Here is a 14569-nt window from a genome sequence, read left to right on the forward strand (position 1 = left end):
CACTTCTGCTTCATAAACTGCTTCACAGTGCAAGAGGCAAAGCTGGGAAGGGCTCTTAAAATGCAGGCTTGTTTTTACATGTTGGGGTTTATTATTACTTAAACCTATAATGTGGAACTGTGGTGGGTTTTGTATCTTGATTTGGTTTCCCCCCAGGATCAATGTTGAGTGATTGGCAGTCATCAATGCAGTTGTGATGTTTACACAGTTGTGATTTTATATATGTGTGTGATATTTATTTATAGAAGAAAACCCCTTTTTATATACATTCCTCATCTACTCTCAATGGAGTGCTGCCTTCTGCTACCCTGACCTTTCCATGCCTGTCTTTACTGTGGTGTTGAACATTCTTACCAAGGATCCTACATGGTGTCTGACACCAGATTGATAAAGGGACTGTCTGAAGTCAGCAAGTGCCTGCGTTGCTTTTACCTATCGGGTGGTTCTTGATCTCATTTGTGCACTAGCAGATGGAAACAAGCTTCACTCCTGCTTCTGCTTGTTCTGTTTCCTTGCTCCTAATTAAGCCAGACTTGGAATTAATTTTTTGTATCAGAGAGTCTTGTTCTGATAGAAGTTGTGTCAGTGCTTGTGGCTGATCTCAGGACGTAGCCAAGGATTTGCATTAGTTCAGTGATTTGATTTGGAAAAACCACTGGCCACAAGGGTATTGATTTAGTGGCCACTGCCATACTAATGGAGATGATGATTATTTTAACGAGATGGGCACTTTCTGGATATTCATGAATGGTAGTTTGATTTCTGACCCTCTTTTTCTGCATTAGCCACATTCCTTTTGTCTCTCATCTGAGTTGGGGGCAATGCTTTTGTCTAAGGACTAGAAAAATTAGAATGCTGGGTCTTTTACTTGAGGAGTTGGGGAGAAATCAAAGCAGGGCTACAAAACTACTAAAAAAACCATCCTGGGCAGTACTATTTGAAGCTGAAAGAGCAGAACCCGTTCCTTTAACAAAAGAATGAATCATTGTATGGAATTCCACAGGCTCTCTTACAGACCAGACCGCAGTCAGTGGCTTGTTTGAACAATTACAACCTTTGGGGAAGAAAAGCAGGAGAATAGGGGCGTTGGAAGGGCTTAGTCAGGACCAGGTGGATTCCCTTGTGTGCAGCTCTGGAACAAGGCTCTTTGAGACATGATACGCTTCAGCCTGTGTATGTAGGTCAGTGGTGTCTGCCACAGCCCCTTCAGCCTCCCTCTGCAAGGAGACTTGTCTCTCTAACTTGGTGATTAATCTTGTGTTTTCTGCTTTAATGTGAGTACCTGAAGGTTCAGATGTACTTATGTTCTGCAGCTCCTGCTGGTAAATAACCTGGAATTAGCATTTTATTTATTGTACCTGCCCATCTCTTAGCTTTCCTTTCAGGGTTTTGAACTGTGACACGGGTGCTGTGGAAAGAGAACAGCAAAATAGGGAGAAAGAAGGTATTTAATAATTTTTTAAATACAGAAATGAATAATCCCTGTACTTCAATAGCTGATGTTTGTGGAAACACATGATGTTTCAGGAATACTCATGTCCTTGATGGGCCCTGCAAATCCTGCCATTTGCCCACAGATGAACCCAGTCTGTGCCCCAAGCCTGTTTCCCTCCAGTCAGAGGGATGCTGTTTGCTGGGCTGTCTCCCAAAGCCACCTGCTTCTAGCTGAGGCAACTGCTTAAAGGAATAAATGCAGTTGGACATCTGGGCCATAATGTTCGTCTAACACCTTGATGTTCTGCATCATTAATGCAGCATTCGTGTCTGCATGTGCTGGCACTGTTACTGTGCGGCTGTCACGCCAGAGCTGATGTTGGGGAGAGTTTTTATCAATCAAGAAATAGGCTTGTAGCCTGGTTGAGGAGGGGACAGCTTTAATGGGAGGACAAGGGGCTGGTGCTTCAGCAGATGAAGATGCAGAGAACCTTCAAAGCACAGTGCAGAGGGCTGAATGTTTTAAAGCACTTTCCTTGCTCTTTAAAGTGAGTGCAGCTGACTGGATCACAAACAGCATACAACTGCACCAGAGAAGGAGTGTTCACATCATCTTTGGAGAAGAACCCCTCATGCTGCCTGCACACATCCTTCTCCAGGAAGATGGCAGGTTCCAGCTGGCCATGCTACCGCCACAGCTCTGGAAGGTAAGACAGTTCACAAGAGCAGCTGTGGTGTGTGGTGAGGTAAAGGGGTCGGCCCTGGAACTTGCACTTGCTTGGTACATACATGTCCCACATTTACATGGCCTGGGCAGCGTGTCCAGTTTCTGTCCTTCAGCCACCACCACTATTTCCTCCTTGAGGTATTTATCCCCCACAACCTCCAGCAATAGGAACTGGGCTCCGATCGTCAGCAAATACAGCAAAATTAGTCACTTTTATTTAAAAGAAATAACATATTACAAATAAGTGTGCAAAACAATTTCTGTGATTAAATACACATAAAAGCAACATGCAACCTTGACATCAAAATCTGCGTAGGAGTTAGTCCTTAGTATGTTAGGTGACACTAAAAGAAACTTGTCAAATTTTGAGAGTTTGCAGCTAAACAATCTCAGAGTGAGCTGGCATGTCAGGTTTAAAGCAGCTGTGGAAGTAGATTCCAGAAGAGCAAGACTTCCCTCCCCCAAGTATTAATGCTGTGACTGGAGAGCTTGTGTCTATTCCAGTTTCTAGTTTAGTATCTGATGCCTTAGTTCAGCAATAAATATTAGTCACCACGTAGCAGTTCTGGGAAAGAGTCTGAGTCAGTGTGTTTAGTCTAACCTAACTGCCCTGGGCCAACAGTATTTAGTATGCAAAAAAAATAATATATATATAAAAAGTTTGCAAGTTTAAAGCCATTGCAGAGACACATACTTCATGCCACCTCGTTCACTGATTGTGCTGGATGTGCAAGTGGCCTGTCCAGGCTTCCAGCTGAGGCCCAGCAGTGCTGGAAGTAGCTGTCACACCAGTACCGAGGGTGTTTTCTCACCTGGAATGGCTGTTTCGTTACAGAAGGAATCACCTCTAAACCACAGGAGCTCCAGTACCCTGGGCATTTGCTCTGAGGAGAGGGTACCTGGGTCAGCCAGTGCCTAAACACGCCCTTGGCTGCTGTGTGTGGTTTGGCACCGTGGACAGTTAGTGCTGATCACCTGGCTGCACACACAGTGGTCTGACTGCCACCAACCCCAGACACCAGCTCAGAGGACAAGCATGGCTCAAGCTGCCTTGGTCTATGGCTGTTGTGCTTGTCACCCCTTCTCCTGTGCTACTCCAGGATGTGTGTGGGGAGGGGGAGGCAGCGCTCCTGCTCCTAGCTGAGCTGGAGGCGTGTTAATTGAGCACGATCTGTAGCTTTCCCTGCTCCCAGCCATCCTGTGGAAGTGAAGTTCTGCCTAATTTCTGTGTTCACATCCCTTTTCTAAGGCTAGTTGTACATCCATACAGCCCCCTGCGGATCTTTCAGCGTGGCAGGCACTCGTGTTGAATCCAAAGTCATTTCACAGTTTAGATAAGAGAAACCCAATAGGCACAAGCTTGTTGAAAGCCACATCTTGAAAACTTGAGTTGGTGACAGTAACCCAAAAAGATTTTAATGATGAATACTTGCAGAAATGAGAATTAACATATGTAGTCCACTACATCAGAGCTTGTTCTGATCATGTTGGGCCAGGCTTCTCAGTGAGGTCTGCTAAACTTCTTGATCAGTACTGGACATTCGTATACTGTCCTTCAAAGATGTGGAATAGCCAAGGCTGTACTTTGCCCCATGCACTGGCTCAACTCAGTCAAAGCTTGTCATCAGTCATTTCTAGAAACTGAGCATAGACATCCCTTGAGCATTCCCCTTTTTGGTTGAATAAGAACTTGTAGTAGCTGCCATCTGCACATATTGCTGAAACAGAAACAAACACATGAAGTTCAGCTGCTCCCCAGGACCCGCTCTGGTCTTCAGCTGGCGCAGGAGCCCCTGAACACAGTGGGGCTCTGGGGAACCTGGGGCAAGTCAGAGCCCAGCACTGCACCCAGCCCGGCTTCCTTCCACCCTGGTGAACAGCCAGAGCCCCTTTCTCAGCTGACAGGGACACACTGTGGATCAAAACTGGTGCCCCAACCCAGGGTCACACTTACCTATGACAGCGTTTGGCTCTGTTCCAAAGGCACAAATGCACGGAGAGCCTGAGGGAACCTGGAATTTGGAAAAACTCCATTTGGAACTGAAGTACTTGGGGAGAAAGCTGGCAGAGGCCAAACTGGAAGAGAAAAAAAGAAACAATTAAGGAAGGTGATGCCTGCAGCTGGTTTATAACCTCTGACATATTTGAACAAGTTGCAGTGTTCACACTAATTATATTTCTGATGGGTTTTTATTTTCTTCTACTACATATCAGGTAATAAGTACGATTCCCCTTCTCAGGAAGGTGGATCCTATAGTTACCATCTGGCATTATATTTTTACTGACTGCAAAAACTGCTCAAAGGGTTGACTTTTAGTAGAGCTGGTGTTACGTGAAGAGTCCACTGAGCATGTCAGTGCCAAGAGATCACCACTAGAAAACTACCCTGAGCTCCTGGAGGAATTCTACAGCTCTGCAACCTTGGCAGTTCTTGCATAGTCCTAAATCTACGCTCAGCACAGCAGACTCATCTCACCCCCTCCCACAGCATAGGTATTGGCTCCCACTTGACCAGACCAGTACTTCAAACTCTAGAATGTCAAGGTCACCCTCAGCCCCTCCAAAGGCTTTGGAAAGGCTCAAACCAACCCTACCTTGACTGCTTGTTTCTTTTAGGGTCTTCTGCAGCAAAAATATGTACTGTGCCGTGGTCACTGGACACGCAGATCAGGGAAGCATCCTGGTTGAAGTTAATACTGTGGAGAACACAGACAGCTGCAGTATTTCTGCAGGCACACCCCCAGTTTCTGGTGTACACAGGTCTGCTGGAGCAGCTGCCAGCCTGGCTGGGAAGGTGCTATACCAGCTCCAAACCTGGAGGAGCCAGGACTCCTCCAATGCTGCTTTGCCAACAGGATGACCACCCCCATCAGGACCTATTTCAGCAGGACCAGCTGTGCAGCCAACTGCCTCAGTATGGACACGATCCGTGTGGGCTGGGTTGGGACAAAGCACACAGCACCCCAACCCCAGAGTGGTGCAGAGAGGCCGTTTCCCTGCTCCTAGGAGAGCGCTCCCAGCAGTGGGTGACTCAAACTCCAGCCTTGGCTCTCACACTGTGTTGGAATAAACACTCTGCTTGCCCATGACACTCACCCCAGTCTGTCTGGGGGTGCCAGGCTGCACTGCTGCACTTCAGGGGGGAGTCAAAGCATCTCCCACAGCTACAGCTCATTCTCTGCAGTGAAGGGAGCCTCCTGGGACAGAGGTTTCTCCCTCCAGCCTCTGTAGCCTGTGCCAGGCCTCCTGCAGCTGCCAGCTGCTGCTCTCTCCTCACTGGCACAGAGCAGAGAGGAAGCAGCACCAGCCTAGTGCAGCCCTGGGATTTCAGCCTCCCAGGAGAGCTCTGCCTTCTACCCCTTTCCTCTCTGAATGGCTCAGGTGCTGGCTGCCCTGCCAGGCTGCCTCAGCACAGCTCCCACCAGAGGACATACCAGTATATATTGGCTGCCTGTGATCCTCGTCGTAGCTCCTGGATTAAGTGCCCTGATGAAGTATCAAATATTCTTATGAGGGTCCCCTGGAAAAGGAATCAACAGTGGATTAGGTGAGACAGAAGACTCTCTACATCCAAGAATGCAGCCCAGAAGTCTCTCTGACCACCCTGCCCCTACACACACCATTGGGTGGATCTGAGAACCTCTCTTCATGCTAATTTTTGGGAAGAATATTGATTTCTACACACACCCCCATCCCCTCACCCCAGTGTTTACAACACTTCGGTATTCATGTTACTTAGCTAGTTAACTAAGTTTTGTCCCAGTTGCAGCGTAGAGCACTGTGCAGTGGTGCCATGAGCTTGCAAACATTAGCCTTGTGTACAGCCTTTTCTCCTTGCTCCCTGTAGCCCAGTCTCTGTTTTGATTGCTAATGGACTTCCTTTTTTTCCCCCACTGAAGTACAAGCAGGCTGGGGAAGGTCCTGCCTTACAACTAGGTAACTGATGTGTCTAGATGATTTCAACTGAACTATCACAGCTCATTATCTGTACTGATCCATATCTGAGAGCACCCAAAAATGAGGTTACAGACTCAGCACGGCTCTGGGAAGCGGTTCTTGGCTTCCTGTAAGACAAGCTTGACACTAGAGATGCAAAACAAGTCACTTTATCCTTGAGATACAAGAACATGTATACATTGGCACCTATACTCATGCTCTACACCTGGTTAACAAGAGCATCTCTCCAGTCCCACACCAGTAAACAGCAGAACCCAGCAGGGAAAGACTCAGGACAATGTCAGCTGGGTTTTGCTTCAAGACATGACCTTGAGCTGTTCCTTGGCACAGCAGTTTGCTCATACCTCTAATTTCAGTGTGGAAAACCTGCCTGAACTTCCTGCAGAAAAGGAGTGTCTCAATAGGAATTCAGCAGGTGATTATTCTGTTTAGTAATGGAGGTGACAGCTTTAAGAGCTTTGCTTAGAAGCTGTGCAGTAATTAAGCTGAGTTAACCTGAAGGAAATGCAGCCATAGTCTCTCTTTTTTTGGGCTCTGCAGTAGAAGCTATTCAAACAAGAGACTCTGGATTTAGCTCCTCCTGGAGAACGTCCTTTCAGCAAGGGGAGCAGGCAGCAAGTACTCAACTTGCCCCAGGTAGCAGCATACATGTTCCTTTGGATGCTGTGGAACCAATCTGCCCTTGGGAGCCAGGCCCTGGGACGCAACACAGCGTTTCCACTCTGCCTGCAAGCAGCTGCTGTGTGTGAGGGGAACAACGGCCATGTCCCTCCCTCCCAGTCTGGAACTGGAGTTATGCTGGAGCAGAACTAAGCCATCCTGTATGACAGACCTCTTTCCAAGTATTTCTTCAGCCAGTGGTTTTAACATCAGTTTAAGCAGAAACTAATAAAAGAAAGCAAATACCCCCCCTTCTTGTAAAAATTAATAACATCCATTGAGGAACACACAAAATGTGTGAACTGCCAAATCTTGTTCAAGTGTCCCTCAGAGTCACTGCTGCAGTCAGCTGAAGCATAAACCCTACCTTGGGCACAGCCTTTGCATTGCTGTTTGGTTATCCTACTGGAGCAGGAAAGCCTGAGAACACTTATTTCCATGCCAAATTTCCCAGTTAGTTTCTATCTCTCTCCCACAAAAGGATGCTGTTTCCTATTTTAGCAGGAGTTAGTACACTAGAACACACAGTGAATCAGAGGTAAGAGATGATCATTACTTTTTCTGATGCTGTTGCAATCCTTGTTCCCTGCAGGTTTAAAGCTATACAGCTCAAGACTCCTTCGTGAGCCGGGATGTCGACAGGAGGCTTCTCTGTGTTAGCAAGATCCACTATCTGCACATGTCCAGTGTGTGTCCCAGGAAATGCAAGGAGAGAGTTATTACTGTTTGGACAAAGGACACAGAGACCTAAAAGACAAAAAAAAACAAAGAAAAAAGTAACTGTGTAGTTCCCATAACCTACTGAAGCCTTCAAATGTAAGTTTCTGAAACCCCAGTAGTTTCAGGAGGAATGAACATACATGGAGTAAACCAGAAAGTCATTCTAATGGCTACTGTGGCATCCCCACACATGATCCGTCCGTAAGTGCAGAGCACAGAGAAGTAGCATAACTTTAACTTGCATCATTTTATTTCAAAGTTAGCTAGTTGTGGTTATCCAAATCTGGATGTTTTCAGAGATCAGCTCCATCAGTCTGTTACAGCAAGGCTATTTAAGAAAAAAATAAAAAAAAGTCTCCTTAGCAACTCAAAAATGTCAAGAGTTTAGAACAGGTGATGTTTTAGTTTCTCCTGTCAATAAAACTAATTATTATTAAGTTGTGTTTGCACTTGGCTCTTGTATAGCACTGCACTTTTTTCTTCATACCTTTAGGCAGACTGTTTAAGGAAAATCACACCTCCCAGGCGTTCTGCCACCAGCCCACAGGCAGTGGAGCAGCAGGTGGGTGCCTCAAGAAACAGTGTTCTTCTCCTGCACCTTCCCCTGTACACCCACCAGCTCACAAGTGATCACACCAAGTCAGCATCTGGGCTGAGCCACCTGTGAGTAGCTCGCAAAGACACAGTTGTAGGTCTGAAACACTCCAGCCCCAGGGCCTCCAAGCCCAAATAACCTCCTGGGGAAGAGGCCATCCTCCTGAGGTCCCAGCTGATGCTCCCACGCTATGCTGCATGGCCAGCACCCGTTGTTCTACTGCCTGGCACTATCCAGAGGAGCTTGGCTCCCTCATTTCTGGAACTGCTGCCAGCTGCAGCTACTGTACCACAGTCACCTTTTCTACACAAGCACAACTGCCTGAGTGTCCCCAGGCTGTGTGCTCAGGGACCCTGACCCCACAGATGGGTACTCACACAGTTACTATTGCACACACAAAGCCTTGCAGGTTTTAGACCTGTGCTTACACAGACAGCCTTTAAGGGTGCAGCTGAGGGGGAAGAATGCTTGTCTCTTCCTCTCAAGGCTCTCCTTCCAGAGGGCACCTCCCTTTTTCAACAGGATCTTCTGCAACTACACCCCTCCTTCAGCCAAGCCCCAGCCCTTTCCTTCGCCTACCCACCCACAGCCTAGAGCTGAGGGCACTGCAGCAACAGCACCAAGCCTGGGGCACTCTCTTAGTGTGGGAGACCTGCTCCTTTCAACCAAAGACAAAGCCTCACCCTGCTGTTTAAATAAACAACATTATCAGTTGCCAATTAGACTCTTTCTGACACCTCAGAGAATAGTTTGCTACATAGTTCTAGTTCTACTGGTGATGCACTTCTACCCATCAGCACAAAGTGTCAGGTTTCAAGAAAGCACAGAGCTGTTACAGAAATAATCTGTGACACAGAGAAGCACATAAAAAAGCTTTCCTGTGCCAAGTATTAATACATTTTAATAGCCATTTATAAACACAAAAGCATCTCCAAAAGGCACCACTATAGTGCAGCCAGGAAACAGTTTAATGACTTAGTAAATGAAGCTGATTGAGGCAGCTAAAGGTAAAGATCATGTCAGCAACAGAATACACTTGCTTCCATCCCCCAGCTCGCACACAGAACTAACCTTTAGGGTTGTAGCAGGTTTCAAAGACGTGCAACTGGTGGGGATTGTGTGTGAATGTGAAAACTTTAATCATCGAGTCCAAGACTACCACAATTCTGAAACAGACAAGAAGTTCCTATGACTTGGGGTGGGTAAAACAGGGACAAACACATTCATTCAGATCTGCAAAGGCTTTCAACTCATTTAATGGAGCTATTCCTTTGCCCCCCACCACACTTACAGCCTTGCAACTACGAGCCTGCAAAGCACTTCCATCCAGAGCTGTGACTGCAGAACCCCTCCGCCCACAGACAGACTCCAGCTGTTAACAGATGTTCTTGCTCTAGAGATCTGCTGAAATTCCCTTCACACTCCTCCACATCTACAAAACCCATCAGCAGTTCCCACATGAGACCATTTCCCTACACTGGAGCCAGAAAGCCTTACAGGCTTTGCACCAAAGCTTCAAAGAACAGGTCACCACTCAGTGTACTGTAACACCTAATGCATGCCCCCAACAGCCTGTTTTACCTTTAATTGTGGGTGATGGTTAGGTGTTAAAGCAGGAACAGCTGAAAGTGACAATGAACAGCAGCACAAAGGCAAGCCAGGCCTGAGGAACACTTTGTTGTACCTACCTATCTCGTCGCAGCTTAACTGCTTTGACTTCTGTAGAAAACTCTATCTCAATGACAGTCTTCTTCTTCAGGTCATCCCAGATCATCACTAGAATGTGCAGAGACGATTGAATTAGATCGTGACAGCATATCCAAAGAGCCACATCATCTTCCCTATAACAACTTCTAGTTTCCAAGATTAATCAGAAGGGGCATCCAAGAGCCAGGCAGTTCCAGAGGCATCCTGCTGACCTGGAGGTGTTCAGCTACCACACAGCGACCCACGTCTTCATGCCCTGTAAGACTCGTGCAGGTAGGAGCTGTTTAACCATGACAGCTTACCAAAAAAATACATTGTCTTTGAAGGTGATCAGCTTTTCTCTTTAACTCTGAGGATTATCAAAGAAATAAAGCAGCAGGCGAATAAATGCAGCATATCTTCCTACAAAGTTTGTCAGCCAGGGACCTCCTAGCTCTCAGGCTGCTGAGCCAGGGTCTACTTGCAAGGCTACCTGTGAGCAGTGTGGGCTTTATCATCAGTGCTCAGACTGGTTTTAACACTGCAGCAGCAGTGATGCAACTTACTTCACCCTGTTTACTTAAACCTACCACAACATCCCCTCCATCCAACCTTCAGGGTACCAGACCACACCTCACTGCATGAGGTTTGGGAGTCCTTTGGGCAGGTCTGCAGAGGCTTACAGGACCTACTCCTGGGCACTCACCTTTGTTAGGTGGGTACTTTGGCTTTTTCCCTCCACCTACTAGCGCTAAGTAGTTGCAGCGGAACAGCATTTCCACATGGCCAACACCACCTTCTAGGAATTCTGGAAAGAGAGAAACATATCTTATGTGAGAGTGTCAGGAGGTCTTGAAACACCATCACATTTTTACCTCTGTTACAAGAAAAGCCTGCGTTACCTAGCAATTCTCTCTGGCACCTGGGAAGAGGAGTGATCTTCCTACCCTGGCTGACCTTAAAAACCAGACTTTTCTCTAAGAGTGGGGGGGACACACAAGAAGTCCTGACCACAAGGGTGTGGTGGTTTGGAGTATTTTGTTTGGGTTTTTGTGCTCAAGATCAGGATTGTCAGCAAAGTTACTTTTATTTTTCAAGGCAACGAAGATCAATGCTGTTGTCACAGTTGGTGCAGGCCTCATTTTTCTGTACAGAAAAAGCACAGCAAGGCTTTAAAATTCTATTAAAACATGCTGTGTAAGAGGGGATCAAGCAACATCATCCTGGCAGCTTGATCATTTCTAGTGCACAGTGGATCTGTAAGCATGTCTACACAGACTGTCCACAGTTGGCTCCAACTCATTCCCCTCACACCTTCCAAGTCTGGTGTTGCTCTGTTATGCTAATGCCATTTAGAACACACCAGTGGCATTCAACAGCCATGAACCTTTTTATTTGCAAGGGGATTTGTCTTTAGACTGGATGGATTTGAGGGAAGGCAGCTCCCCAGCACTGTGGAACACTTGGTTGTACCAGAGCATACTTGGAGCTGCCTAAGCAGGTGAGGAGTACGGCCCAGCCCCAGACACTTCATCATACAGGAGAGCTACACAGTTGGTGCAGCTTCTCACCTGTAGTGCAGGGAGAAGGTTGTGCAGAGGAACAGAGTAAGATGCCACACTTGTGGTACAAGTGAAGGAACAAAACCTCAACAACAGGATTTTATAATAAGTTAATTTTTTTTTAATTTGGTGACATTTGAGTGGGTGTTTGGCTTTGTTTACACAGCTTAGAAGGATGTTTGGCATTCCACTGGCAAGAGGGAACTGCACTGTCAGGAGAGGCTGTAACTGTGGCCTTCAAGGCAGATGAGCAAGAGTTAAAAACAAACTCCTACTTTACGAGTCTGCCCGATCCCTCCACACACTGTCAGACTGCAGCAGGGAAGATGGATGAAGCTACTAAGTCATTTCAAAGCTTGAGGGAAAGCTGAAATTTCACAGGGATTCACAAGAGACCTACTGTCAGAAACAGGGATGGGAGACAACAGAAAGGATGTCTGAGGAGCTGGGAGGAAGCACTGCCAGGGAAGACGCAGGTGTGCGCATGAAGGATCCAGATGTTAAGCAGCACTGCAGTACATCTGGATGAGGAACCTATGTTGGGACTTGACTACACATCACTAAAGGTAGATGCCTGGAAAGACATTCACACTGGAGCAGTAAGGTCTTGGATTTCAGTCAAGTCCTTGTGGTTTCTTCACCACAACTTGTGAGTGTTGAGTCTCCTTCCTGAACAGCTGTATTTGGCCAGTACCCACGTGTGCACCTGAGCCTCCTCCTAACTCCATTGATGCATTTAAAGCCTGACAGCACATCTGGTTACAAAGAGGTATTACCACCATGACAAAAAGTCTTCAAACGTTCACAAATGATAATGCAAGACAGTTTAAGGAGGTGTGATGTGTTTTGAGGTTATGTTAGAGGACACTTAAATCATCTTCACAAATCTGAGAGGTGATGCTTGGATGGGGAACTTCATGGGAATGCTGGGTGTAAGACAGACCAGCCAGGGTGTAACAGCTACAACCTGGCTTCATGCTGGGTTACAGAAACCAAACAGTCCCAGATGGAGCTGGTCTATCCCAGGGAGGTTTAAATACACACAAAGGACAAACAAGATTTCTGTGTGTACCTATGCAACCTTGCAGAATCCCCAGGGGAAATGCAATGTGACTCCTGAGATTAAAACTTTGTACCACAGGGGTTCTGGAAGTACTTCCAGAGCTACTGGCAGGGAGAGGTCTGACAGGGAACTCGGCAGGACTTCAGCCTGAATCCTGATGCTTCCAGCACACAGTCTCTGATCATAGTCCCAAGACATTTTGCTTATGGTGAAATTTAGTAGAACTGAAAATAGTTTGTCAGCTTTGGCCAGATGAAGAATGACTGAAATCTCTCACAGCACTACGAAGTGAAAGCATGCCTGGTTTCATAGGATTTTCTAATTCTATTTTTCCTCTTATTAAATCCTTTCTATCACCACAGGCTGGAAATGCTGGGAAACCTGTTTAACATGGCAGCTTTTCTCCAATGTCTTGGGTTAGAATCACACAGCCAGTTTTCATTCTCCCTTATTGTGACTCAGCTACATTTGCTTTGTGGTAACAAACCCCACTACCTGTTAATACAGCTCATACAGTAACTTCTGTTAAGACATGACAGCAGGTTTAACATCTTAAAATCCTCCCAAATTTTTTAAGCATACAGAGAACATAGAATGTGGAGCATTAGAGGTCTGGGCTCACAGTGCAAAATTCTAAACATGCACCAGAAATGTTATGTTCAGTAAAAGGTTTATTGCTGTACTAGAGCACCCAGACAAGAACAGACCATCTCTCCACGGTACATGTATCAGTACAGCAAGGAACCCTTCTCCCACTTGTGAATGACCAAGCAACTTCTATCCAAGACCACAAGCATCAGCAACAGCTAACGCCATTCAGCTTCTGCAAGAAGGTGAGAACTCAATGCAAATGACCAGCACATAAACACCCACAGGCAGTGGTGTGACAGCCCCTTAGGGACCGGCACGGGCTTCCTTCCTTGCAGCTTTATTCAGAGCCCTCCAGCGACGGAACAGTGAAAACTCAGCAGGAATCTTACAGAAAAAAGAGGAGGCTGAGCTTCCAACACAGAACCAGCCTGGTACAATAAGTAATCGTTTTACCTTGTTTCTCTTTTTCTTTGAGTGGATCTGCGTTATAAACTCGGAATCCATTTTCCATTCCACATGCAAAGCATCCTGTAGTAAAAAGCACATAGATATACACATATATAGTAACTGCATGATACACTCAAGAGCTGAGCAAGAGCCAGGAGGTTAAGAGAGAATTGCTCTGTAACTGCATTGTTAAACTCAAGCTGGAAATCGTTTGCAGGCTTTGTTAGTGTTTGCAAGTGAAAACTGTTTAGAGAAGTTGTCTTCTATGCTGGACTGCACCAAAAGTATTCTTTCTAGACAGGTGAGCAAACAATGGAAGGAAAGGAGAGCAATTCCCAACCCATCTGTATCCTATGCCACACACTGCAGAGGGAAGGAAATCTGCATTTCACGGTCCAACAGTCATTATGAAACAAAACCCTTCCCTTCTTATTAGGTCTGGATTCACACTGTGACTACAGCTAGATGAAGTATGATCCACTGTTCCCACAGAAGAGTTCCTCAAACACTGCTCTAATGAGAGCCTGCTGCTCTCAGATGCCAATACTTACATGCCAATGGCTAAAGTCTGGACCAGGGAACGATTAGAAGCCAGATGAAAACACTCTGGAAAAATCACTGTAGTTACTTTTCCATATGGAACGATGCAAGTGCTTTTTCAGTGGAACCATTCAAACTACCAGTACTGGAGAGGATGAGAACCCATCGGATCCTTAGAGCTGCAGCATGTATCCATATAACTGTCTTCCCAGCAACACTTTTACAACACAATATTGGGTTTCCAGAGAGAGATGCTGAAACTGTTCTATGGTAAAAGATGACCATGAAGTTTTACTTGGTTAATACTAACCACTCCTAGCAAACCCAAACAGAGCACTCCTAATGCAATCAAATGCAGACATGACATTTCCTGTAGCACCACCACAGCTCTTCTGCAGATGTCTCTGAATACCCACATTTTAACCTGGAGACAACAGGCCAGAGCTGAGGGAAGGTGGGCAGTGGTGCTATTTCCCACACAGCTGGTCATTACTGACACGAGATACAAAGTTCTGGGTCATGGCAAACCCCCCAACCCCCCCAGCCAAATGAAAAACCACAGGAAGATGACTGCTACTCATTCAATT

The 14569-nt window shown here is 46.3% G+C and overlaps 1 protein-coding gene across 1 annotated transcript; it reads right to left on the minus strand.

The window, feature by feature from the left end:
- Positions 1 to 3196: 3196 nt before the first annotated feature.
- On the minus strand, positions 3197 to 13506 carry WDR45B (WD repeat domain 45B; the record flags this gene model as incomplete). The annotated part of the gene is made up of 9 exons (XM_084273718.1): positions 3197 to 3879; positions 4116 to 4237; positions 4756 to 4857; positions 5596 to 5681; positions 7335 to 7525; positions 9165 to 9259; positions 9782 to 9869; positions 10486 to 10587; positions 13449 to 13506. 9 exons carry the CDS (start codon positions 13504 to 13506, stop codon positions 3773 to 3775), a joined length of 951 nt encoding a protein of 316 aa, XP_084129844.1. The 3' UTR covers positions 3197 to 3772.
- Positions 13507 to 14569: the final 1063 nt, after the last annotated feature.

The sequence above is a fragment of the Gallinula chloropus genome (genome assembly GCF_964237585.1).
Source record: "Gallinula chloropus genome assembly, chromosome: 20".
NCBI classification, from domain to species: Eukaryota; Metazoa; Chordata; class Aves; order Gruiformes; family Rallidae; genus Gallinula; species Gallinula chloropus.